Here is a 25,943-nt window from a genome sequence, read left to right as displayed (position 1 = left end):
TGGAGTCCACTATGGCCACTTACTTCTGCATCCCTGACCACCTTCCCTCTCTTATGTCCCTGAGCTTCCACTTCCTCTATGCTCACCAAATAGTTGCTGCCAGGAAACCATGGCAAAGACCGTCTGATGCCAAGCAACACCAATGTTGGATGAACGCTGTCATACTAGCTGATATCATATGATCAAGTAAGCCAATTAGAAAACTTTTTTTTCTAGATAACTTGAAGCTTTTGCAGTTTAACTGAGAACAACAATGAAGGTTCTCAAAATAGCAGAGCTGGACTGAGTGTCAGGTAAAATGGCAGCACACTATCCAGTGCTAGATAGTTGAAAAGTTAATGCTGTCAACGTTAAACACTTTATTGTTTTTTTTAGTATTTATGAACGAAGACTGCCCCATGTAGAGATATAACATGGAAGATACAGCCAGAGACTGACCACGAGCCTTTATTGGATGCTGACTTCCGTGTGCACTTTTCAACCACATCAAACATCGTGGACAAACTAAGCAGTTTTATCCATCCGGTTTGGTACTAAAAATATCTTCTTTTCTTTTTTCCCCTTTTTGTTGGTTGAAACATAGTTCATTGGATATGTAAAAAAAGCAGTTCTTGTGCAGCCTGAAAGTAGACCAATTGCACAGTTGGGACAGTTCCATGTTGTGATATCTTGGCTGCGTCAGGTGTTCAGTGACTTAGAACCATGTGCATCAATTCTGGAAACCAATGCCAATGCAAAGAACATGAACAAAGTGTAACATTCTTGCAGTACAAAACGTATATTAAAAAAAATAAAATTCTAAAAGCATTGATTTCCAAGTTTTTAAACACTCACAACCCCTACCTTAATCATCTAGTTCTCTTACACCACCTCCCTACCACCCACCCCATCCCCTCTCCGACAGCTGGAACTCCTTCAATGCACTATCCTGGAACTCCTTCAATGCATCACCTACAGGATGCACTGTAACAGTTCGACAAACACCTTATGTAATATACACCTCTCATATTTCAGGAAGTCATAAGACTTTGTTTGGGAAAGACTTTAGTTGGAGAGCTTCCACGTCTTTCCTGCAACGGAGCGACCAGTACTGCATGCAATATTCCAAATGGAGAGGGTGTAGAGGAGCTTTACCAGAATGCTGCCTGGAGAAGTTTCAGCTACAGGGAGAAGTTGGATAAACTTGGATTGTTTTCTCTGCAATGTCAGGGGAGACGTTAGAAGTATAGATAGCCAGAACCTTTTTCCCAGGGTGGAAATGTCCAACCCTCGAGGGAATAGCTATAAATTGATGGGGGAAAAGTCCAAGGGAGAAATGCAGGCTATTTTACACAAAGGGTGGTGGAGGCCTGGAATGCATTGACAGGGCTGGTGGTGGAGGTAGATAGGATTGTAGTGTATAAGATGCTTTTGGATAGGCACATGGAAATGCAAGGAATAGAGGGATACAGATCATGTGCAAGCAGATGAGGTCAGTTCAACGAGGCATCATATTCGGCCCAAACATTGTGGGCAGAAGGGCCCGTTTCTCTGCTGTACTGTTCTATGTTCTAAACACAAAGCCCACTGTCGAAAATGGACAACAAGCGTTTGGAAACACCACTAGTTCCAGATTTTTCTCTAGAGCAGCACACAATCTGGCTGTACATAGGAACAAAAATGAAAAGAAGCATGCGCAGGCCATCTGGTGGTAAAACTTTGAGATGAGAAAAACATTTTTCACAGAGAGTGGTGAATCTCTGGAATTCTCTGCCACAGAAGGTAGTTGAGGCCAGTACATTGGGTATATTTAAGAGGGAGTTAGATGTGGCCCTTGTGGCTAAAGGTATCAGGGGGTATGGAGAGAAGGCAGGTACAGGATACTGAGTTGGATGATCAGCCATAGCGGTACAGGCTCGAAGGGCCGAATGGCCTACTCCTGCACCTATTTTCTATGTTTCTATGTTTAAAGAAGGAATATGATATGCTTGCCTTCATTGGTCAAGGCATTGAGTATGTATCAAGCATTGAGTATGTTGCAGCTTTATCAGACTTTGGTTATGCTACATTTAAAGTATTGCTTGCAGTTCTGGTTGTCCCATTGTGATAAGGAGATGGAGATTTTGGAAAGGGTGCAGAAGAGGTTTACCAGAATGGTGCCTGGATTTGAGGGTATTGCGTACAAGGAGAGGTTGGACAAACTTGGATTGTTTGCTCTGCAGTGTCGGGGGCTAAGAGAAGACCTGATCGAAGTACATAAAATTATGAGGCGTAGATGGAATAATCTTTTTTCAGAGTGGAAATGTCAAAGTGTAGAGGGCATAGTTTTAAGGTGAAAGGGACAAATTTTAAAGGAGATATGCAGGGCAAGTTTATTTTTTACATAGAGAGTGGTGGTGCATTGAACATGCTGCCAGGGGCGATGGTGGAGGCGGATATGACAAGTGCATTTAAGAAGCGTTTAGCTAGGCACATGGATTTACAGGGAATGAAGGATCACATGCAGGCAGAGGAGATTAACTCGGCATCATGTTTGGCACAGACATTGTGGGCTGAACGACCTATTCCTTAACTGTACTGTTCTATGTTCGATCATTCAAGCTATGATTTTAATATGTACTGTAATTCCATCACAATTATTGGCTCAAAATTCAGGATTACCCAGTGTCCTCTACTGTCATGATGGACATGGGGACCAAGTTCAACATATGGACTGTTCCAGCTAACATCCTCAAAGAGAGACAATAAATACCAGTTTTGCCAGTGATGCCCATATCCTATAATGAGCAAGAATATTGGATCATTCCTTTAACCTTACATACATGCTTTCACTTGAAATATATTGTTTGACATCCACTTAAAATCAGGATTGTTACTTTTTACCCAGTTCAAACATTAGGTGATGGAAAGGGAAATGTTAAGGTGCTGCTGTAACCTTCAGGCATTACCTGCTCATGAGGATCTTACAAACCACTATGTTCTGTCTGCATAGAGATGCTGTAATTCCTGCCTGGTTTTGGTCTGGAAAAAAAAAACACCTCCCAAGGACATCCTGAACACACTTTGTACTGCACCTGGAGCTACATATCTCCCATTCTGTGCTTTCTCTTTCTTAAATGTCTTGATAGTAAACTGCTGAGACACAGCTGATAGCTGTTCTGTGCAGCCAATGGGCTATTAGCAAGCAAGCAACAAGTGGACGTCACAAATTAGGAACTGTACACAACGTGAAACAGAGCACGATGCCAAAAGACATCTGAAGGAAGTAAGCATACCTTGGAGATCCATTTTAAACAGACATGATGTGTTTGACAAAAGCTGAGAAAGAAAAATAGAATAAATGAGTAAGATGTCGCATGAGAAAATAAAAGGAAATTCCAAACAATTGAAAGAAAATGACCACGCTCATTCAAACAAATACCTTCATAGTTGATGCAGCCATTGGCATCTTCTTGGCCTTTCAGCAGCTCTTCCACCTGTTCTTCTGTCAGTTTCTCACCTGGTGCACACAACAAAAATTGCTGCATCATTCCCTCCATTACAATGGACAATCCCTCCCCGTACCCAATTTACTAGTGCACAGTAACAGCTTCATACTGCAATAAGAGCCAGAAAACAGGAATAGGCAACATTTGCCACAAAAGAAACCTGGACAAACAAACATCTACTTAGAGAGCAAACAGGTCACTCCAGCAAAAACCTCTGGATAATTTAGCGAGGATTTTGAATACCCAATGAATAGGATTTCTGAGAGAATGACTGCAGCCACATAATGGGCCATCAATATCTAGAAAGTGAGCTAATTCCAGGTGTGATACTAGAACAATACCCTATGCTGTCATCAGCAGTACTCCCCATTGTTCACACACCCATTCACTGCTTCATCACCACCTTGTGCTTTCCTACTTATCCCATTGCATGGTTGCCCCACTGTCACCAGCCATTCTGACTCTCTACCCTTGCCCACACTGTCCTCATGTTCACATTATATTTCTTCCAAGCGAAGACATTGATCCATTAATATTGTCAGATAAACAATATTAATCATCTGGATGAAACTGTGAGCAGTATGATTTATAAGACACCAACATTGGCAGTATTGTGTACAGTTAAGAAAGTAATCTAAGGCTACAACAGGATCTAAATCAACTGGGATAGTGGTAAAGGAATGGCAGATGGAATTTAACTTCGACAAGCATGTTCTGCATTTTGAGGAATTAATCCAGGGCAAGGCATTGAATGACAGAACCTGGGGAGTGTTGTCCAACAGACAGACATAGGAACAGAAGTACACACGTCCCTGAAAGTGGCAACACAGGTAGACAGGGTGATGAAGAAAGTGTGCAACATTCTGGCATTCATCAGTGAGGCACAGTGCAGATGTTGGAATGTCATGTTATAGTTGTACAAAGCATTGGTTAGGCTGCATTTGGAGTACTACGTGCAGTTTTTGTAACCATGTTACAGGAAAGATGTGATTAAGCTAGGGAGGGTGCCGAAAAGATTCACAAGAATGTTGCCTGGATTGGAGGATTGTATGGATGAGTTATATAGAGAGATTGGATAGGCTGGAGTGAAGAAGGCTAAGAAGTGACATGATGGAGGTATATAAAAATATGAGAGCCCTACATCAGATTTTTTGCTAGAGTCTGTTTCCCATTGTATGGATGCCTAAAACTAGAAGGCATGGGTTTAAGGCGAGAAGAAAAAGGTTTAATGTGAATCTGAGGGTTCTTTTTTTTCGCACAAAGAATAGTTTGTAGTCAGGAATGAACGGTCAGGAGCAATGATAGAAGCAAGAACAGTAATGAAATTTAAGAGGCATCTGAATGGTACTTGAGGGGTATTGTTCAGATGCCTCTGAAGCAAAATTGAGAAAAATGATGAATTCACTTTCTTCCACATTGAACATATTGTTCCATGATGTTCCATGTTGATGCCTATGCACTCCTTGCATCTATATGCACTCCTCTTGCCTTGCAACCTCATCACTATTCACATTCCCACTTAATTTTGTGCGATTCACAAAACATGAAAGCATTACATTTGTCCTCCCAGATTAATATAAGCTGTGCTCAACGGTATCCTACAAGTCACAATGGCAAACCAAAAAATGATTAATTTATTCACTCTCTGTTATATATCCGTTAACCAGCTCTCAATCTTTACTGGTGGTACAAAGAACTGCAGATGCAGGTTTACAAAAAAAAAGACTAAATGCTGGAGTAACTCAGCTGGTCAGGCAATATCTCTGGAGAATATGGATTGGAGATGTTTCCGGTCAGGGCTCTTCAGACAATATGGTGGGGAGAAGGGAGGGGGCTGTTGGGGAGATAACATAAAGTGTGAAATAAGGATAAAAGACATGCGAATTGTGCAGCCAGAGGAAGGAAGATAGATGGAAGGGGAAGGGGAGAAATGGGTGTGTGTCCAGGTGAGGCACAGGAAAGAAAGGGAGAAGTAAGGATTTAATAAAAAAATTAAATCTCAATCTATGTTATTACATTACCCCAATTCCATGTGTTTAACTTTGTTCACTGAACCCATTTGGGACCTAATCAAAGGACTTCTGAAAATCAAAATATACCACATTCCTTTTCCTTCATCCAATTTACTAGAAACATCCTTAAAGAACTCGGATTTGTTAAACATGATTTATCTTTCATTAATTTATATTAACTCTGCTCGGTCATTTTTTTTTAAGTGTCTTGAAGTCCATATTATAGATTCCACAATTTCCCAATGACTAATGTCCACTGTCAGTCTATTGGATTGATAATCCCCATTTCCTCTCATCCTTCTTTCACCTTCCTTAAACAGGAGCTATCCTCAAATCCACAGAGACAATTCCAGAATCTGTAGAATCTTGGAACGCTAACCAGCATATCCACTTTCTCCACAGTCACTTCCTTCAAAACTCTGCAATGTGGATTACTGGTTCCTTGGGACTAATTTCCAGCATCATTAATCTATGTAGAAGTATTCCTTTACACTCAAGTCTCTAGCCAGCCTGTTCCAATGTGTATTAAAATTCCGTACACTCGTTCAAGTAATGACTTGGCCACGATTCATTCCCCGAGCATCACATAACAAGCACTTGCTCAATGGTGGGACTTTGCTATCAGGTAACTGGGCAATTCCTCTGCTATTAGGCAATGTACTCTCGTGGGGTCATATAGATGCATATTAACACATTAGGAAAACAAGTTCTGGATTTAGCCTAAGTGTCTTAATGCAAAATACATTGGCAGCACAACTGTGTTCAAACTGTTACAGAAAAGACAAGTGCCAGACTCTCAATGTAGATTTTTTTTAAATTCTTCTTCTATGCTCTCAAATTTACTTTGCTTGAATGGCCTCATTTTTACGTTAATTACAGTCATACTTTAACATTGTAGATGTCATGGAGCATAGGGTATGCAACATGGAAACAGGCCCTTTGGCTCAGCTCATCACATGACTAAGTGGCCTGTTCGACACAGTCCCACATCCCTGCACTTGGCCCGTATGCCTCCAGAACCTTCGTATCCATGCACTGGTCCAAGTGTCTTTTAATCGTTGATATTGTATCTGCCTCTACCACTTCCTCTGGCAGGTTGTTCCATGTACTCAACCCTACCCTCTGTGAGAAAAAGTTGCCTTTCGGGTCTCTTTTCAATATTCTCCCTCTCACCTTAAACCTATGTAGTCTAGTTCTAGACTCTCCTTTCCTGGGGAACAGACTGTGGATATTCACTTTATTTATGCTCCTCATTATTTCATCAAATTCCATGTCACCCCACACCCTCCTATGCTCCTGGGAGTAAAAAAGCCAGCCTCTCCTTCTACCTTAAACATCCCAGACCCAGTAACCTTATAAATCTTCTTTGGACCCTTTCCAGTTTAATCACATTCTTCCAATAACAGGGTGACCAAAACTGCACACATTCTCCAAATTTGGCCTTACCTACATCATGTCCCCATGTGCCCCTGTCTTACCTAGTGTGGCCAGAACGTGGCGGAGTTCAGCGCCCATCACTGTGCCATTGCCTTCCTTGTCAAACACGCGCAGACCCTCAACAAAGTCCTCGTAGGATCCCTGATCCTTGTTGTTAGCCAAGGTCTGGAGCATGGGAAGAAACTGGTCGAAATCAATGACTTTGTTGGCCATTTCTAAAGAAAGGAACATAAAAATAAAAGATGACAAATTATCAGGTCATGGTCCTCAGGATATATGATTTTTGTAGAATCGGAATTACGCAACACAGGAGCGTATTTGTGGCATCCATTCTGTACACGATACCTACCCTCCGCACTGGGGTTACTCAGGATCTTCTTCACTTCAGCGTTAGTTGGATTCTGGCCGAGAGCCCTCATGACATCTGAAACCTGGACCAAGGTGATCTTGGAATTGCCAGTCCTGTCAAACAGGAGGAAAGCCTCCTTGAAGTCTAAGGGGTAGAGAACATGACAATATATACAAAGGGATGGATAAGATTGGAAAGAATAAATTAAACTCTGACCACATTAAAATCACCAGTCCAGTGCCACCCTACACAATATAAATACAGACTAAGAATGCTAAAAAAGGCAGAAAACCCACTGAAGCAGAAGGAATGAGTGTGAATGTTTAGTACATTTGTAATGACATTTATACGTACATTAGTAAACATGCTCGCATTCATTTGTGAATCAAATTTTAAGGACAAGTTTATATTCAGTGACCTTTTTTGGTGGGGGGGAACAGAGTTTAAGCGACCAGCATGTAGTGGAAAATTCTACCACCATCTCATGGCAAATGATGGATCTCCCAAGGAAATACAAGTATTTTGAGGCAAAGCTACTGGACACTTATAGCACTGGCCGACTGAAACTGACCTCCACTATTTGAGGTACCTGCTCCTTTGACTGCAGTGTTGTCAAATATTCTGACTTTTCATTTCTTACTGAGATATCAGAGCATATCTGATCTTATCAGAGCAGTCTGATTTCACCATTTATTTTCCTGTAATTCATTCTTTCACATGTGCTGAACCCCAACACTCCTAACAGCCACCTACATTCGCTGTGATTTACAGTAACTATTTAACCTACCAACCCACATCTCTTTGGGATATGGGAGAAAGTCTGATGACAAGAGGAAATCCAAGTAGTCTCAGGGAGAATGTGCACAGGCAATACCTGCATCAGGATTGAACCCAGGTCACTGAGATGATGAAGCAGAAGCATTCACTGCGTGTCAATATGCAATTTGAAGAAAAGAGAGAGAAAAAGAGAAAGAGAGAGTGGAAACAAGCCCTTCAGCCCACTCAGATCCATGCTGACCATGGATCATTCGTTCACACTAGTTCCATATTATCCCACTTTCGCACCTTACACACTGGGGCAAATTTTATAGAAGCCAATTATCTGTAGTCAGGATCGAACCCGGGTCTCTGGCGCTTTGAGGCAGCAGCTCTATTGCTGCACCACTGTGCTGCCCCAGCGTTCCAGTATTTTCTATTTTATTTTTAATTTGGTTTTCAGTTATAATTCTGCCTGAATCAGGAACAGCAACATCACTATACTCAACATAACTATAACTATATCAAACTGATGGAGTAGAGGGATGGGGTGAGGGGAAGAGGTGGAACAAGAGCTGGCATAAAGTGAAAGATCCATAGGAGACGCAGTGGGATTGGTATAGGGGGGTTGCACGTAAGGTCACTGGGTCATAGGGCCTGACGCACGGAGCTCAATCCATCTGGAAGACATCCGTAACTTCCGGTATATGTTATTAATGCAAGAAATGCGTACTTTCCTACCTGTTAAAAACCGCCAAAATGTTGAATTTTTGCGCTGAAAAAACTTGTGGAAGTCCGGGTAAGTGTGAGAGACATGTACCCAACTTCAGTATTCCAAAAGTGAAGCGAAATAAAGGTAAAGAGAAGCGAAAGCTGAAGGGACAACAGCAGCTAAAGTGCTTGGTAAACATTGGCTGTGCAATATTGGAATTGAAAATATTGGGAATTATCGCATTTGCTCACTGCATTTCATCAAGTAAGGCATTATTTGTGTTTTTCTTGATTCCTTTGGAATCTAAAAAGTCTCAGAAGTGATAAATCTGGCTGTAAATATTTCTTCAGATGCGTTTTCATTTTGTATGTAAAAACCCACTTGGGAACCATGGGCGATCTAAAAAAATTACAGCCAGATTTATCACTTCTGAAACTTTTTAGATGCCAAAGGAATCAAGAAAAAACACAAATAATGCCTTAGTTGATGAAATGCAGTGAGCAAACGGCCAATGTTCGCCAAGCACTCTGTCTGTTGTTGTCCCCTCAGCTCTCGCTTCTATCTACCGTCATTTCTCCTCACTTTTGGAATTCTGAAGTAGGATAAATGTCTCACACGCTTATCCCGATTTCCATAATTATTTACAGCGCAAAAATTGACAATTTCGGCGGGTTTTAACGGGCCCGCTACGCAGGAAACAATGGTAAGTGCCTACCTGCAGTTCATCGTGTGTACTCCACTTGGCGTAGCGTAGCGTAGCAACAGTACGGGTCATGGGTCGTGACCCGACTGCCGTGAAACATCCCTATTGATTTATTTTTGACTGGTGTACCAAGATATCATGAAAAGCTTTTGTTTGTGTGCTACCCAATCAAATTAGGCAGAAACTATACACAAATATAATTAAGCCAAACGTAACTACAACGGGTAGCGAGAAGTGAACTCGGAATATAGAATATATCAGAGTTCATAATTAAAGTTCCTCAGCATTGTAGTGTAACACTTCCAGTGTTTTCAGGTTGGAAAATGGGGATTCTACCATGGCTGATGACGGAGGGCAAGAAGCTGTTCCTCAGTCTGGTGGTATGTACTTTGTATCTGCTGCTGGTTGGGATTGGCAACGGAGGGAGTGACGGGTGGGAAGGGTACTTGATTATGTTGGCTGCTTTCAATCCCGAGGCAGCGTGAAGTGTAGATAGTCATTGGTGAGAGAGGTTCTCACAGAACGGCTATGGAAGAGAGGAGGTGAGCTTCATCAAAGTGGGCATTACTTTGCGATTTCACAGTGAAAGATTGCTCAAGGATTCTGCATCTGAGTCTTGCGTCTCCTCAATGAAAGACGTCTTTCACTGCACCCCCCCCTCTGTGGCTCTTTTGTTCTCGGCCCGCCCCTTCCCCTCGCCGTTTTCTACTTGCTTTCTCCCAAGAGTCTGATGAAGAGCCTCAACTCGAAACGCGGTCTGTCCATTCCCCTCCACGGGTGCTGTGTGACCCGCGGAGTTCCTCCAGCACTTTGGCTTTGCTCGAGATTCTAGCGTCTCCCCACTCTCACACACAAACGCTCCCGGCCAAATACTGAGCCCGCCCACAGACGCCAGCGCCCTCCCAAAGGCTGAGAGGAAACACCCATCATTACATCTTCCCCACGGCCACAGCACCGCACCCCGTCGCCCCCACTCCCATCACCAGCACCCCGTCGCCCCCACTCCCATCCCCAGCACCCCGTCGCCCCCACTCCCATCCCCAGCACCCCGTCGCCCCCACTCCCATCCCCTTGCCCAGACCCGGGCTCTCAGCCGCCTCCTGCACCGGGTTGTGAGCGGAGCGGGATCCGCAGGTGGCGGGGGGAGGGTGGAGGGGGGGCATTGCTGGGGAAACCGCTTCTCACCTTCCTGCTGATCCGCAGTGAACTCGATCTGTAAAAGAGAAAGAGGAGGAGGATTGGAGAGGTGGTGAGGGCGCCCGGGCCGGGGGCAGCAGCGAGCAGGAACAACGCTCCATGCGGCTGCCTCGGCCCGGGACCCCGGTGTCACTTACCAGTAACCTCGTCTGCTGAGAACGACTGCAAAAGAAGAAGAAGAAAACAGAGGTTGGACACATTGCAAATGCAGCGGGAGGGGAAGCGACTATGCGGCGGTCAGCAACGCGACCCACCATGGCTGGAGATCGGCAAGGGTCGCTGAGCTCTTCCCACGGATGGAGCTGCAGCAGCCCGGCTCCCGGCTTCTTATTGCCGGCGCTCAGTGACGGGGCAGCGGATCAGGTGTCACCGCGGAACGGCCCACCCCTCTCTGTCAGAGTTCTTTAACTTTCTTAGGGCAGGAGCAGGACGCTTGAAATACCCGGCCAGGCTATTTTGGGAGCACGGAGTCTGTGGCATGTCAGCACTTTCCAGGGCCCGCCTCCATTAGTCTGCGGGCGCTCGCTGGCCCAAGTGGGTCCCTGCTATAAAAGGAACCTTGGTATTTTTATGGGCAGTTATTGATGTCAGGGGAATAAGATTGGTGCAATGCAGGAACACGATATTATTGGGTGGTAACGTGGTCTCCGAGGAGGCTTCAATGAGATAAGGGCAAGCTGTGATCGGGCGAGGTAATGATTGATGGAATCTAACGATGTGAAAATTAAAAAAAAGATCTGCAGTATCGACTCAGACCCACCGCCTCTCCTCTCCCCTCCCCTCCACACCGAGGAGACGGGCGCTGGTATTAACCAAAGGGTGGGATGTCTAGGGTTGAAACATTGATGAGGTGTTCAAGTCGAGTTTGTATCAACAGAAACATGGCTGAGAGAAGGGCAGGACTGGCAGCTCAATATTTCAGGGTATAGATGTGAAAGGCATTGGGGATATACAGTGGAGGAGGCATTGTATTTTTGACCAAGAAGGACATAACTACAATGCTCAGAAAGAACATTCTTGGGGGATCATCCAATGAGGCTAAGTAGAAACAACTTAAAAATAGGAAGTGGATGTTCACTTGGATGGGGTTGTTTTATAGGCCTCTCATTAGTCACAATGAATTAGAGGAGCAGATATGAAGGGAGATTACACATAGCTGCAAAAGATAAAGGTACTACTAATTGTAGGTTTCAACTACCATTTTACCACATTTTAAAGGGGCTGAATGGGATGGAGGTTAAATGCATCCAAGAAAGCTTCCTTAATCATAGCATAGTGGACCCAATTAAATAAGGTGCAACACTGGACCGACCCCTTATAGTGAATGAGTTAGGACAAATGACTGAAGTGCAGATGAGGGAGCACTTTGCGGCCATAATTCCATTAGTTTAACCTAGTTATGGAGAGGGATAGGACTGGCCCACAAGTTGTGTCAAGGCTGATTTTAGATACAGGTGAAGCTCTGGAAGACTGGGTGGTGGCTGTTGTTGTATTAATATTCAAGATGGGTGCGAGGACAAGCCAGGCAAGTACAGGCTGGTGAATCTGATGTCAGTGGTGGATACGTTGTTGGAGAGGATTCTTTTAGGGACACGATCTATCAGCAATTGGATAGGCACAGACTGATGAAGGATAATCAGCATGACTTTGCATGTTGGAAATCATGTCTTAAAAATCTATGGAGTATTTTTTAAAGAGGTCACCAAGAAGATTGATGAGGACAGGACAGTGGAAGTTGTGGACTTTGGCAAGGTATTTTGACAAGGTCCTGCATAGTAAGCCTGTCTGGAAGGTTAGATCACATGGAATCCAAGGTGAGCTAGCCAACTGGATTCAAAATTGGCTTATAAGAAGGAGTCAGGGTGAAATTGTGGAAGATTGTTTTCTGACTGGATGCCTATGATCAGTAGTGTGCCACAGAGATCAGTGGTGGTCACCTGCTGTTTGTTAACTACATTTTCATATTGGATGTTGTCTACATGGATTTTGGAACGGTATTTAATAAAGTCCCTCATGGTAGGCTGATATAAAAGATTAAGATGCGTGGGATTAACTGTGACCTAGTTGCATGGATTCATAATGGGCTTACTGGTAGAAGACATAGAGTAGTGGTAAAAGGGTGATATTCACGCTAGAGGTCTGTCACCAGTGGAGCTCAGCAGGGATCTGTGCTGGGACCTCTGTTGTTTGTGATATATATAAATGACTTGGGTGTAAGTGTAGATGGGTAGGTTTGTAAGTTTGCAGGTGACACCAAGATTGCTGGAGTTGCAGACTGTGAGGAAGCCTGTCCAAGTACATAGCAGGATATACATCAGCTACAGAAATAGGTGAAGAAATGGCAGATGGAGTTTAATCCAAGCAAGCGTGAGGCATTGCACTTTGGGAGGATAAATGTGAGGAGAAAATATATAATTAATGGCAAGACCCTCAACAGCATTCACGTGCAGAAGACTTTTGGGGTCCGTCTATAACTCTTTTCAATTTCAAACACGTAGATTGAGTGGTAAAGAAGACATATTGAATGCTTGCTTTCATATGTTGGGGTGCCTGATAGAAATATATAAAATTATAAGAGGCATGGATAGGGTAGACGGTCAGGATGGTAATATCAAATACTAGAGGGCATGGCTTTTAAATGAGCGGGGCAAAGTTTAAAGGAGATGTGCGAAACAAGGTTTTTTACACAGACGGTGGTGAATGCCAAGTGCTGCCAGGGGTGGTGGTGGAGACAGATACAACAGTGGCGTTTAACAGGCATTGGATAGGTACGTGGCTATGCAGGGAATTCAGGGATATGGATCATGTGCAAGAAGATAAGAGTAGTTTATCTTGGCATCATATTCACCACAGACATTTTGGGCCAAAGGACTTGCACCTGTGCTGTGCTGTACTATTCTATGTTTTATGACAATGCAGTTAACACCGTTAGTAAATATGGAACGTTACAACAAAACTAGTAATCGTGATCAGGATAACAGCCATCTAAGTTTACAACAGGATCTAAGTTGGCTGTGAAAATGGACCAAGGAATGACAAATTAAATTTAACTCTGCTAAATATGAGGTGTTGCAGAGCAGAGTTGCACAGTTAATGGTAGAACTGCGAGTCAGGTGGACATAGTGGTGAAGAAGGCATTTGGCACGCTTAACTTCATTGGGAAGATTATTGAGTACAAATGTTGGTACATCATGATGCTGGTATAGAAGTAATTGGTGAGATCACACTTGGAGTTCTCTGTGCAGTTCAAGTAGCACAGCTACAGGAAGGATGTCATTAAGTTGGAGAAGGTGTCATATAGATTCACCAGACCATTACCTGGGCTTGCGGGCTTTAGTTATAGGGAGAGGATGGATAGGCGAGGACTTTTTTCTTTGCAGTTTGGATACTGAGGAGTGACCTTATTGAGGTGCAGAAGATCACGAGGGGCATGGACAAACTGAACACTCACAATCTTTTTCCCAGGGTAGATGATTCTAAAACTAGAGGGCATAGGATTAAGGTGAGAGGAGAGAGATTTAAGAGGGACCTCTGGGGCAGCTTTTTCACACAGTGAGCTATCTGTATCTGGATTGAACTGCCAGAGGAAGCCATAGAAGATGATGCAATTATGACTTTTAAAAAACATTTGTACAGATGGATGGATATGAAGGATTTTGGAGAGCTCTGGTCCAAATGCAGGCAAATATGTCTAGCCCAGTATGCCTACTTGGTTGGCATGGACAAGGTGAGCTGAATGGCCTGTATCCTTGCTGTAAAGATCTATGACTCAACCATGACATCCCAATTCTTATACTCAACATTTTTGTGCAAAAGCTAGGGAACGAGACAACATTCCAACTGTAGTGGTGAAGACCTGCACTTCGGAAATAGCTTCACTTCTTTCACACAGTACAGACTACAAATCTGACCTGCCAATGTTATTATTCTCAAAGTGATAGAATCTGTCTTCAATAGTGAGTCATAGTCATACAATATGGATTCAGACCATTCAGCACATGATGTCCACACCAACCAGTGGGTACCCATCCTATTAATCCCATTCTGCAGATCTGGGCACATAACCATGTATGCATAGGCACATCTTTATTGTTGTCAGTAACTCTGCTTCCACCACTCTCTCTGGCAGTGTATTCCAGGACTTGTGCAAAATAGGTCTCCCTCAGATCCCTGTAAATCTATTCCACCTTACCCAATGTCTAAGTCCTCTCGTTTTATCTACTTTTGAGAGTTTTCTGCATTCTAGCCTATACCTACATACTTTTTACATACCCCAATCATGTCTCTTCTTAATCTCCCGCCTTTTAAAGAAAACCAACCTCATAATTTAACGTTAGATCCCAGGCAACATCTTCTCTAGCGCTATTACATCTTTCTTACAGTGCGGTGAAGTATCAACAGTCACTTCCTCAAAGATGCTCAGTTTGGAATGTGTCAGGAACACTCAGCTCAAGACCACACCACAACTTTGATCCAAACATAGCACAAGAGCTGAATTCTGCAGGTGAGGGGACTGACTGCCATCCATATCGTGGATGCATTTGACTGAGTGTGGCATCCTGAAGCTTAACACCATCTAGGTCAAAGCATCAACTGATTGTCACCTCATCCTAACATTAATTCATATTAATACAGCTTCTCATTACCACATGCTCAAGGGCATTTTCTGATCCTGGTGGAGATCCCAGACCCCCAGAAAGTAGTACAATTAACTTCCACCATTGACAGAAATATGTCAAGGGATCCTTGAGTATCTACACACAAGGTTCAATAACATTCAATAGTCCATGTAAATATTATAGATACACATATGAGTTGTGGCACAGTAAGAGGGCATTTCCCCATGTGGATGATATGTAAGATACAAGCACTAATCCAATCTTCCCTCCCTTCATCACCAAAACTGAACAATGTATTCACTGTTCCTTTCCTCTAATGCCTTTGCCCAGTTTCCCTTTGAACACATTCAAGTTGCTCACTCAACGATTCCAGATTCTAATTGTGTGTCAAAGTGATGTTTCTGAATTCCTTGGAGCCTAAGTGACTGTAGATGCTGAAATCTGGAGCAAAGATTAAACCATTGGAAGAACAGTGGGTCAGGCAGCATCAGTGGAAGAAAAGGGATCATCGGGGTTACAGATTGAAACCGTGCACCAGTCAGAATTTAAGGTCTCAACCTGAAACATCAACCATTCCTTTGCCTTCACAGGTGCTGCTTGACCTGGTGAGTTCTTTCAGCAGTTTACTGAATTCCTTCTTGCATTCATTAATAGCCATTGTTTATGTTACGCTAATTTTGAACCTATCCATAAATAGGACATCCTGTACATCTATCTAATCAATACTTCCTAATTTTACAGATATTCTTTAAGTGGCACCTCAGTCATTTATGATATGGTTAAAAGAACAACAGCTTTCATAGGTGTAACTGATGGGTTCTGATACAACCTCTTAATTTTCTATTGTCCAGCACATCCATGTAGGTGGTCCAGGACAATGTGCTTTGGTCCATGGTCCATGCTCTTGCAGTGTACAGTTTGTCGATAGGGGGAAGGTTGAACCATGGTCCAAGCAAAGTTCTATACAACCTTTACCTACCTTCCCCATCCATCCCTCTTGGAGGCATCTCCATAACTCATTGGCTTATAAATCTTGGTCTTTCTGTCCTTGGCCTCCTCCATTTCTAGAGTGAGGCCACACACTAATTGGTGGAACAGCACCTTATATTCTGCGTGAATAGATAAAACCTAACAGAATGAACATTGAATTCTCCAATTTCGTTGGAGAATTCAACTTCAAACCCCCCCCCCGCCCCACTATCTCCTACCTCATCAGTCATCCTGCTCCTTTCCCTTCCTTTGTACACTCATCTCCCACTCCTAAGCCCCATCTTTTCCCTTTTCAAGGTGGCGCCGTGATGGCTGCCATGGTGTACTGCTCCTTGCTGTTTTGTCTGGTCGTTTGTGTCATCTGTGAATATCCCGCAAAGATCACTTTCATGAGAGAGGTGCTCATTGACATTAGATATTCGGTACATCCAAACATCATTCCGGATTCCTCTCACTCACTGGATTATTTTGACATTCTCGTCGGCGGGGCTGTGGTTGTTTTCAAGGTCTTGAGATGGAAGAGGACCTGTGGGGAGCGCTCTGGAGCACTCGCCCGACTTCGGCGATGAGGATTACGCACACCGCTCCCGAGCATATTCCTTGCAAATCTACGTTCTCTCAACAACAAAGTGGACGAACTGCAACTCCTGTGCCAAACAAACAAGGACTTCTCTCGAGCCGCTGCCCTGTGCTTCACCGAGACCTGGCTGTGTGAGTTGACCCCGGACAATGCGTTGCAACTGGCTGGCTTTCAACTACATAGAGTGGACCATGAAGCATAGGCAGCGTGAAAATCAAGAGGCGGTGGAATTTGCTTCTATACTAACCAGGACTGGTGCAGCGACATCACGGAACTGTCTAACTTCTGTTAACCTAATCTGGAATCTTTTTTTATGAATTGCAAACCCTTTTATTCTCCGAGGGAATTTACCACTTTTATTCTCGCTGGAGTTTACATCCCCCCCTCAAGCCTGCGTACATGAGGCGCAAACGCAACTCGCTGACCATGTAATGAGTAGAGAGTGACTTCCCGGACTCCATGGTCATTGTTTTGGGGGATTTTAACAAGGCTAACCTCAGCCGAGACCTTCCAAAATACAGACATCACGTTACCTGCCCCACCAGAAGGGAGAGAACACTCGATCATTGTTATACTACAATCAGGAAAACATATCGCTCTGTTCCCCGTGCAGCTCTGTGCTGAACAACTGGCACCAGTCTACAGACAGTTTCAATCAGTCCCTGCAACCCTGCACTGTCCCGGCCTGCTTCAAAGTCTCCACTGTTGTTCCCGTACCCAAAACACCAAGGATTACTGGTCTTAATGACTACAGGCCTGTCGCACTGATCTCTGTAGTCATGAAGACTCTTGAAAGACATGCTGGCCCACTTGAAAAATATCACAAACCCCTTGCTGGACCCACTGCAGTTTGCATACCGGGCAAATAGATCAGTGGATGATGCAGTCAACCTAGGCCTGCACTTCATCCTCCAGCACCTAGACCGCCAGGATTTTGTTTGTGGATTTTAGCTCTGCATTCAGCACCATTGTGCCAGAGCTACTACACTCCAAATTCTCACAATTGGCTGTGCCTAAACCCCTCTGTCAGTGGACCATCAACTTCCTGACAGACAGGAAGCAGCATGCGAGGCTGGGAAAGCTCATCTCGGACCCGCTGACCCTCAGCATAGGAGCATCGCAAGGCTGCGTACTCTCCTCTCTCCTTTACTCTCTCTACTCCAACAACTGTACCTCTGTCAAGCTTTTCAAGTTTGTGGACGACACAACCCTGATTGGACTGATCCAGGATGGGGAGGAATCTGCCTACAGACAGGAAGTGTCACAGCTGGCGTCCTGGCGTCATCACAACCTGGAGCTCAATGCTCTTAAGACGATGGAATTGATGTAGACTTTAGGAGAGCTCCCCCTCCCTTCCCCCCACTCACCATCAATAACACCACAGTCACATCTGTGGAGTCTTTTAAGTTCCTTGGAACCATAATCTCCAGGGACCTTAAATGGAGGGCCACCATCCACTCCGCAGTCAAAAAGGCCCAACAGAGGATGTACTTCCTGCGGCAGCTGAGGAAACACAATCTGCCACAGGCAATGATGGTCCAGATTTACACTACCGTCATAGAGTCTGTCCTCACCTTCTCCATCATGGCCTGGTTTAGCTCAGCCACCAAGCACGACATCCGGAGGCTGCAGCGCATCATTCGATCAGCCGAGAAGGTTGTTGGTTGCAACCTTCCCCCTATCGACGAACTGTACACTGCAAGAGCATGGAAGAGAGCGGGTAAGATCATCTCTGACCCCTCTCACCCTGGCAACAAACTCTTTGAAGCACGTCCCTCTGGAAGGCAACAGCGGACTGTCAAGGCCACCATAACCAGACATAAAAACACGAGCAGTAGCTCTACTCAACAACCAAAATTCGGTAGACTCCTTGTGCTCTGGTATTTTATTTAATTCTTCACATGTTTAAATTATAATGTTTTATTTTTAATTGTCTACTGTATATCGTGTTGTTACTTGCGAGCAAAGCACCAAGGCAAATTCCTTGTATGTATACATATTTGGCTAATAACATTTTCTTCAATTCAATTCAATTTATCGCCCTATTATTCCTCCCCACATCCCCTGTATTCCTCCCTCTGGCTTTATATTTCACTCACCCTTTTGTCTCCTTTTCACCTCTAGTCTTTGTAACCTACACCACCCATCTGCCAATAAAACCCTCCTAACCTGTATCCATCCATCACTTGCCAGGCTTTGTCCTGCCCCCATCTCCATATGTTCCAGCTTTCTCCTCCTCTTCCCCTCCCTACTCCAATCAGTGGAAAGAAGGTTCCTAACCTGAAACATCATCTGTCAATTTCCTGGATTCAATGTTCTGGATTTCTGCAACACCTTGGTTAGTGGCGGAAGTGCAGTGTAAGTATTCATTTCATGGTTTTGAGTTGAGGCCTCCATTTGTCGTGGAGAGTGACATAATTTTGTAAATTCCATATGGAAGTGGTTGGGAATTTTCAAAGAACACGCAAGGTGGTGGATGTACGGAACAAGCTGAAAGAGGACTATCCCATCATTTAACAGTTGGACAGGTACATGGATAGGACAGGTTTGGAGGGTTATGGACCAAGCGCAGGCAAATGGGACTAGGGTTGGCCGTTGTGGGCGAGTTGGGCCGAAGGGCCTGTTTCCACACTGTATTAATCTATGGACCAGGAGGGCATTTCAACCAATTTAATTTTCTGACATTTTTCATCCTTGGCACTGAGGAAACACCAGGGGTATTGGAATGAAACTGGAATCACCTGACAGCTGACACAGTTTACTGGGGTTACACGGTAATGCGTGGTGAAGGATGTGGACTAGGTTTACTTTGATTGGGACAGGTTGCTCAGAGGTTTGGCAAATAAAATGAATTGATTACCTTTGTATCGCACAATTCAGAACGCACAGAAATTATAGTTGTACTGTTTAAATTATAGAGTTCAGTACCGTTTCATTAGTAAAGGTTGTTAGGGAGCGAGAGACCTTGATTCTTTGTTGTTGCTTAAATTATTACAGATTAATTATTCATTCACCCAGCATTCATTTGACTCTGGGAAAAACTCTCTCTGCCTCAATGAAACACTCTCAGTGACCACTACCTCTTACGGGATTTTACATTGTCTGCAACTTGATAGGACATCGATGCATTTGCAATGTTCTGTTTCCTTCTTATCGTTCTCAAGAGACTGCAAAGAGGGAATGCACAGACAGATATTACTTTCATTAAGCATTCAGCAATACACCCAACACATGAAAGGGAGGATAGGGAACACCACACAAGTTATTGAAAACAATGAACCTTCCATTGAAGAAAGTGATGTAATGAACATGCAAATCAAAAATAAACATATAAACCCAGTGAAGGAGTGGAACTCAGTGGGGATATGTAAAGGGATATTCTGTGACTATGTGGCAACAGAGTTGAGATGAAGGCAGCATATCCTCCCTCAGACCTTTTCTGTCCTATCTGTGGGACACAGTTCAATTTGAGCTGCCTGACTAGGGACTGGGCCAAGGCCAGCCAGTATCTATGAGAACTCTGAACCTGCTAGCTACGTTGAAGACTTGACACTCCAGGAGGACTAAAGACTGCAGATGCTGGAGCAAAATAACCTGTTTAGGGGGGGTCAAGCAGCCTCTGTGGAAGGAAAGGAATGTGTCAACGTTTCAGGTGGAGACTGCTTTAGGATTGGGGTGGGGAGTGGTGAAATGGGAAAGATGGCAGCATATAGAACAGGGGGCAGGGAAGGGGGTACAGTACAGGAGGTGGTGGGTGGAAGATGAGGAGAGGTATGCTTGGTAAATGGAGCCAGGTGGGGGAGGGATAAAGAAGGTAAACAAAGGGAGAGAGAACCTGGATTCTTCATTACAAATAACCCCATCCGGATCCTCCTTTTAGCTCTTAGAACCCCCATGACATGCTTCAGCAGAGTCCTCAGAGTTTCCCTTACACAAATATCTTCAGAGATCCCACAGTCCTTTCATTTACCCATTAATTATCCCCTTCATTTACCCCCCAGGCTTTTATATTACCCCAATGCCATTATGTGTACCCATTCTGAATGGATTTAAGTAAGGAGGGGCCTTCTGGGAATGTGTATAAAGGGGCTCTGAGGAGGTGTGTCTCTGGAGTGATAGGTGTGATCCATTTTCTTGTGGGGAGAGGATAAATGGGCAACTGCTCTGCAGGCACAGGTTTAAGGTGATCTTATACACCTTGATGCCTTACATATAAGCCCTCCTACATATGCCTCATTAACCCCTAATTTGCAGCATGTAACACCATATATGTGCTTCCAAGCCAACTAAAATATACCCTAAATATCCTTGGGTACACTTAATGTACTCCTATATAGTTTCCTTACATACTTCAAAACCAAGTGCCCTTTAATATAAATCCAACAACCAGCTTGTATATATATCCACTTGGAGCTCCCTAAAAAGGATTTGAGGAGGAATTTCTTAGGTCAGAGGGTGGTGAACCTGTCGAATTCATTACTACAGACGGCTGTGGAAGCCAAGTTCATTGGACATTTTTATGGCGGAGATATATCTGGATCAGGTTCCAGATTAATAACGGTGTCAAAGATTATCGGGAGAAGGCAGGAGAATTGGGTTAGGAGAGGCTAGAACTGCCACGATTGAATGGCAGAGTAGACCCGATGGGCCGAATAGTCTAATTCTGCTTCTGTGATTTATGAATTTATGCAGTACCTTACTCGGATTCCTCATACATATACTCTCCTCAAAATCCCCTTACGTTCACCCTGCTCAGTATCACCTTACATATATATACCCGCTGAACCTCTTATCGTGTTCCCCTTCATTATGATCTGAGAAACTGTTGCCATTATTTCCGTCCGCGCCCTCGTACTGGATTTTTTGGGGAAGAGGACCGGGATTGGATGAAGTATGACGGGACTCCAGTGTCATCCACAGCGTCTTATACCAGGGAACGTCTTCCAGAGAATACAGCAAGGATGGAAGTCTCTGCTCAGATGCACCAGAAGATTAGTACCGGGAGAGAAGCCTCCCTGCCTGAGAGGTTGATGTAAGAACAGTACAGGGACCGGGTTCAATGTAAACTGAGGATGGGATTAACACGGTGTGTTAATTTCAATGCTCCCGGTGCTAATAGCACACGGGATGAAGAGTTAAGGTGGATCTTGTTCAGACCACGAGGAGAAATCCTGGATCACATTTAAATGTTCACCAGTCTTTTTTCCTGCGATTTGAGATAATTCGGTCGGCGAAGGTCTGGCGAGGATCCGTGCAGAGCCGCTGAACGAAGCTGCTCAGCTCAGTTCAGCAACAAGCGCAAACCAGCCCATAACAGCTGATTAGGGGAAGGGATGGGAGTCCAGTGCATTACCAAGCAACACAGAACGAGTCTGTCCTTTTAAAGCAACGATGTCTTAATTGTAACCTTAGCTGGCACGCTATGGGTGTCGCTCCCATATTTGGCAATATTTCTGCAAGAGGTTTCAGTCTCCTGGCTCGCCCTGCGGGGGGCGGCAGCCAGGGCTGGTGACAATTTTGGCTGCAACCACTCCCAGGATCCGCGTGAAATACTCATCATGCTGCAATTTCCCACCGCGAAGCGCTACAGCGTGTTTCTTCAAAAACAAACGTTTCAAACACATTAGACCGACATTCAGATTTATCAAAAGACTTCGAAGAATGATCAAATGAGGGCACACAAGGAAACAGCGAGACCGCCAGCAGCCGCGCTCATTAATCTCACGCCAGTTTCATTTGGTGCCCGTTAAAATTCTCAAAACATGCACCAGCGGAGATCTGGCACGACGGTCCTCCGGCGGGAGCTGGTCAGTGGGGTAACATGCAAAGCCAAGCCGCTTCATCACATCCCGGCAGACCATACCCACCTTGACTGAGGACAAGTCGATGGTCGGTTCCTTGGGTTTGACGGGCTCGGGGGCCGCTGCCGCTGCCGGGGCAGGAGCAGCAGCAGCAGGAGCCGCGGCCTTCTTGACGTCCTTCTTGGGTGCCATTTGGGATGTAGGTTGGGGCGGAGTGCGGACCGGAGTGTGGTGGTGGTGGTGGCGAGAGGCTGTCGACTTGGAGCGGGCACAGTCTGCCTGACCGCTGGGCTATTTATGCCCCTTACCGATAAGACAAACTTGTCCCATGCGTTGGATTGGACAGTCGACAGGAAGGGAGATAATCTACCCGGACTATAAATGGAACTAGGACTTCACCAAACCAGCAGGAATTCTTCAGACCAGCTCCCCTATTTTCGCACCAGCACTAAAAGGGTAGAAAGCCGCGGATTCTGCGACTCTTGACGTACTGACATGATGTTGGAACATTTTAACCGAATTCTCATCTGCTGAAGTTATAAATTCCTGACATCACTGCCAGTGCATTTAGTTTCACCTGGCATTTGGGAATGAAGGGAATTCCTCGGGGTCGCAAGCACTCCATGGCCCCTTCTGCACAAAGTGCTGATTAAGCACAAGAGCGGTTTAAAAATAAAATGAAACCTATCCTGGAACAGAGCGTGCCAGTCTCCAGGGCCAGGCCGCCTCCCAACCCCCCACCCGGGCTCCACAGACTCACCTCAGCCCGGCAATGAACACAGCCCTAAAGCGCGGCTTCTCTTCACCCAGGACTCAGATATCACTGGGCGACGTCTGACTCCTTGTACCCCTGTCCCGGGATAGATAACGCGCTGCACGCCCACCCTCACACCACCCCGGGCTCCAACTGGTCCGCAAATAACATTGAAACCTGGGGCAATTATGAAGGCGCTGCGTGGTTTCATCCTCCGACAGATGTGCAGAGTTTCAGATGAACCCTCCCAGTCCCAGCACCCACTTCAAGGCCAACACCTGGGCAGATACGCAGCGCCTACTGCATCTCCTCAGCCTCTGGGCAGATACACAGAGACCACTGCTTCTTGGCCCAGATGTGTAGTGCCTGACCGTTGGGCCTCCTCTGGCCACAATCCCTGCTGCATGGCCCGGCCTTTGGGCAAAAGGGGGAGCGCATCTTGTGGGCATATGGGCAGTGCCCCACATCTGACCTCTGCCCGACCCAGAACCCATGCAACCCGGGGCGCCCCAAATGCGACCTTTTATATATACCTCGCAAATGACAAATTGGTGTTAAAATTAGCAGAGGGGAGGCCGGTCGGACAGAGCCTTGCGCTGTCCCTGGAGGCGTGTTCAGCAGAGTGACAGATCGGGCCGTTAATCCCCGTCTAATCCGCACTGTGAGTCCGTTCTACAGGCCCGTGATCAGATACACTCTCCGACATCTGGACTAGAGTTACCCGTGGGAATATCTTTTTGACAAAGCAAAGCATCTTCCTCCACCCTGGTTAACGCACCTGGAGTTGGCAAAACGCCTTCAAATTCTGGTGCAACGCATTGGGAGCAGATTACCCGGCGTCTACCCTGATGGTCCGCGCTCCTGGGCCACGCTGGACCAGGATAAGTGGGAGGCTGCATTGACTGCCACCAGCCTCATCCACCCACCTACCCCCTCTATCCTGCTACTTACACTGGGTGTTTAGGAATGTCATACCAAACCATCACCCAGCACCCGCTAGCAAATTAACTCTAAAATATTAAAAGCAAGTCAAGAGGATAACACACACGGTGAAAATAATAAAACATGTAAATTAGGGCAGGTGTTTCGGGTATTCTGAGATAGGAAATTCCTGGAGGTCAACTCCATGATGAATTCCATGGTGAGATGCATGGGCTGTGAAGATGCCCTTCACTTCTTTACTGAGCAGCTATGTTACAAAACTCCCCAGGTAGAGGCATAGTCTCCCACTGATTCACTGCAGACTTCAGAGGAAGAGTTGGCCTACAAACATAAATGGAACACACCTGAACCAAGACCAACGGAGCAGTCTAATTGATTGGTAGAGTACGCAGGGCCACTTATGTATCAAACCAAAAGTTGTGCCTCAAGCCTTGCTCTATTGTAGCGTTTAGTAAACCCCTCAGGGTCTAGCATGTTGTACATTCTCACTTCTACTAATCACCATGGTAGACAGTCAAGAAAGTTGTCAAGAAATACATCAAGATCTTGAACAGTTGGCTAAATGGGCCAAGGAATGTCAAATGTGTCTTAGTACATTTACTCAGGTGCATTTCAAATGCAATTATTCGGAAAGTATTGCATTTTAGTAACCATGGCAGGATTTTTACAGTGAGCAGTATGGCTGGGGAGTATTGTCGAACAGAGGGACAAAGGAGTACAGGTAGATAGTTCCCTGCAAATCGGGTCACAGATGCACAGGGTGGTGAAGAAGGTTTATGGCATGCTGGCCATCATCAGTCAGGGAATAGATAATAGACATTGGGACATAAGGTTGAAATTGTACAACAAAGGATGGAAGGATACCATTAAGATGGAAAGGGTACAGGAAGTGGTTGAGGCAGGTACAATAACATCATAAAAAACATATTTGGACAGCTACATGGATAGGAAAGGAATTAGAGGGACATGGGTCAAACACGGGCAAATAGAACTCATGTCGGTACATTTCTTGGTCGACGGATGAGTTGGGCTGAAGGACCTATTTCCATGGTGTATGACTCTCTGGCTCAATGACATATTTCAACAGTTCTCAGTCCTCTGACTCCATCCCTCAGTCCAATCTCATTCCGTGTTTTCTATATAGTTTAACTAGCCTTTCTCTGACCATCTCTCTCTGCAAACAATCAGTCTTTAGTAGGAGCCTCAGTTTCATTCCCTCACATCCCCAGCTCTGTATTTTCATATTTAGCTCTACCAAGCTACATCACGTATGGTTGGCTGGGACAGTTGTGGTCCAAAGTGTGAAGAAACATTGGTTGGACTGCCGAGCAGTAGCAGTAGCAGCTTGTCAGCAGGTTGAAGTGGGCAGCTCAGGTCAGATACTGAGGTGAGTTTGGCAATAGCTAAAGTGAAGTGAATGAGAAAACCAGAAAGCTGTTTTCGCACCAATATCTCACAAGGAAAAGAGTGAAATGAGAAAGGTGGCCAGGCAGTTTGAAAAATCTGAAAATCCGAAGCAGGAAAAATCCTTCATGGGGAGGGAAGATCTAACCTTCATGTTCCTCTTCCATTACTTACATAATTCAAATCATAGAGAAATACAGCACAGAGACCATTTGGTCCA

General features: G+C 44.9%; 1 protein-coding gene across 2 annotated transcripts; it reads right to left on the bottom strand.

Moving 5' to 3' along the window:
• Positions 1-344: 344 nt before the first annotated feature.
• On the bottom strand, positions 345-22,912 carry myl1 (myosin light chain 1). Of its 2 annotated transcripts, none has more exons than XM_033024208.1 (7): positions 22,690-22,912; positions 10,622-10,649; positions 7,266-7,409; positions 6,958-7,131; positions 3,401-3,478; positions 3,255-3,297; positions 345-715 (listed from the first exon to the last, which is right to left on the bottom strand). In XM_033024208.1, exons 1-6 carry the CDS (start codon positions 22,813-22,815, stop codon positions 3,269-3,271), a joined length of 579 nt encoding a protein of 192 aa, XP_032880099.1. In that variant the 5' UTR covers positions 22,816-22,912; the 3' UTR covers positions 345-715; positions 3,255-3,268. The 2 variants fall into 2 exon arrangements, with proteins under 2 accessions (XP_032880099.1, XP_032880100.1); XM_033024209.1 differs by lacking the exons at positions 10,622-10,649; positions 22,690-22,912 and adding exons at positions 10,771-10,795; positions 10,888-11,023.
• Positions 22,913-25,943: the final 3,031 nt, after the last annotated feature.

Source organism: Amblyraja radiata, chromosome 7 (assembly GCF_010909765.2).
Source record: "Amblyraja radiata isolate CabotCenter1 chromosome 7, sAmbRad1.1.pri, whole genome shotgun sequence".
In the NCBI taxonomy this organism is placed as follows: domain Eukaryota; kingdom Metazoa; phylum Chordata; class Chondrichthyes; order Rajiformes; family Rajidae; genus Amblyraja; species Amblyraja radiata.
The sequence above is the reverse complement of the archived record's forward strand: the minus strand, read 5'-3'. Positions and strand labels throughout refer to the sequence as shown.

What these genes read in the sequence shown, in the direction of transcription:
- myl1 (XM_033024208.1), bottom strand. Translation starts at nt 22,815, where the DNA reads ATGGCACCCAAGAAGGACGTCAAGAAGGCCGCGGCTCCTGCTGCTGCT. An exon ending in CACTGCGGATCAGCAGGAAG is followed by an intron (nt 7,410 to 10,621) that starts GTGAGAAGCGGT and finishes TCTACCCCTTAG; the next exon opens with ACTTCAAGGAGGCTTTCCTC. An exon ending in TGGCTGCATCAACTATGAAG is followed by an intron (nt 3,298 to 3,400) that starts GTATTTGTTTGA and finishes TTTCTTTCTCAG; the next exon opens with CTTTTGTCAAACACATCATG.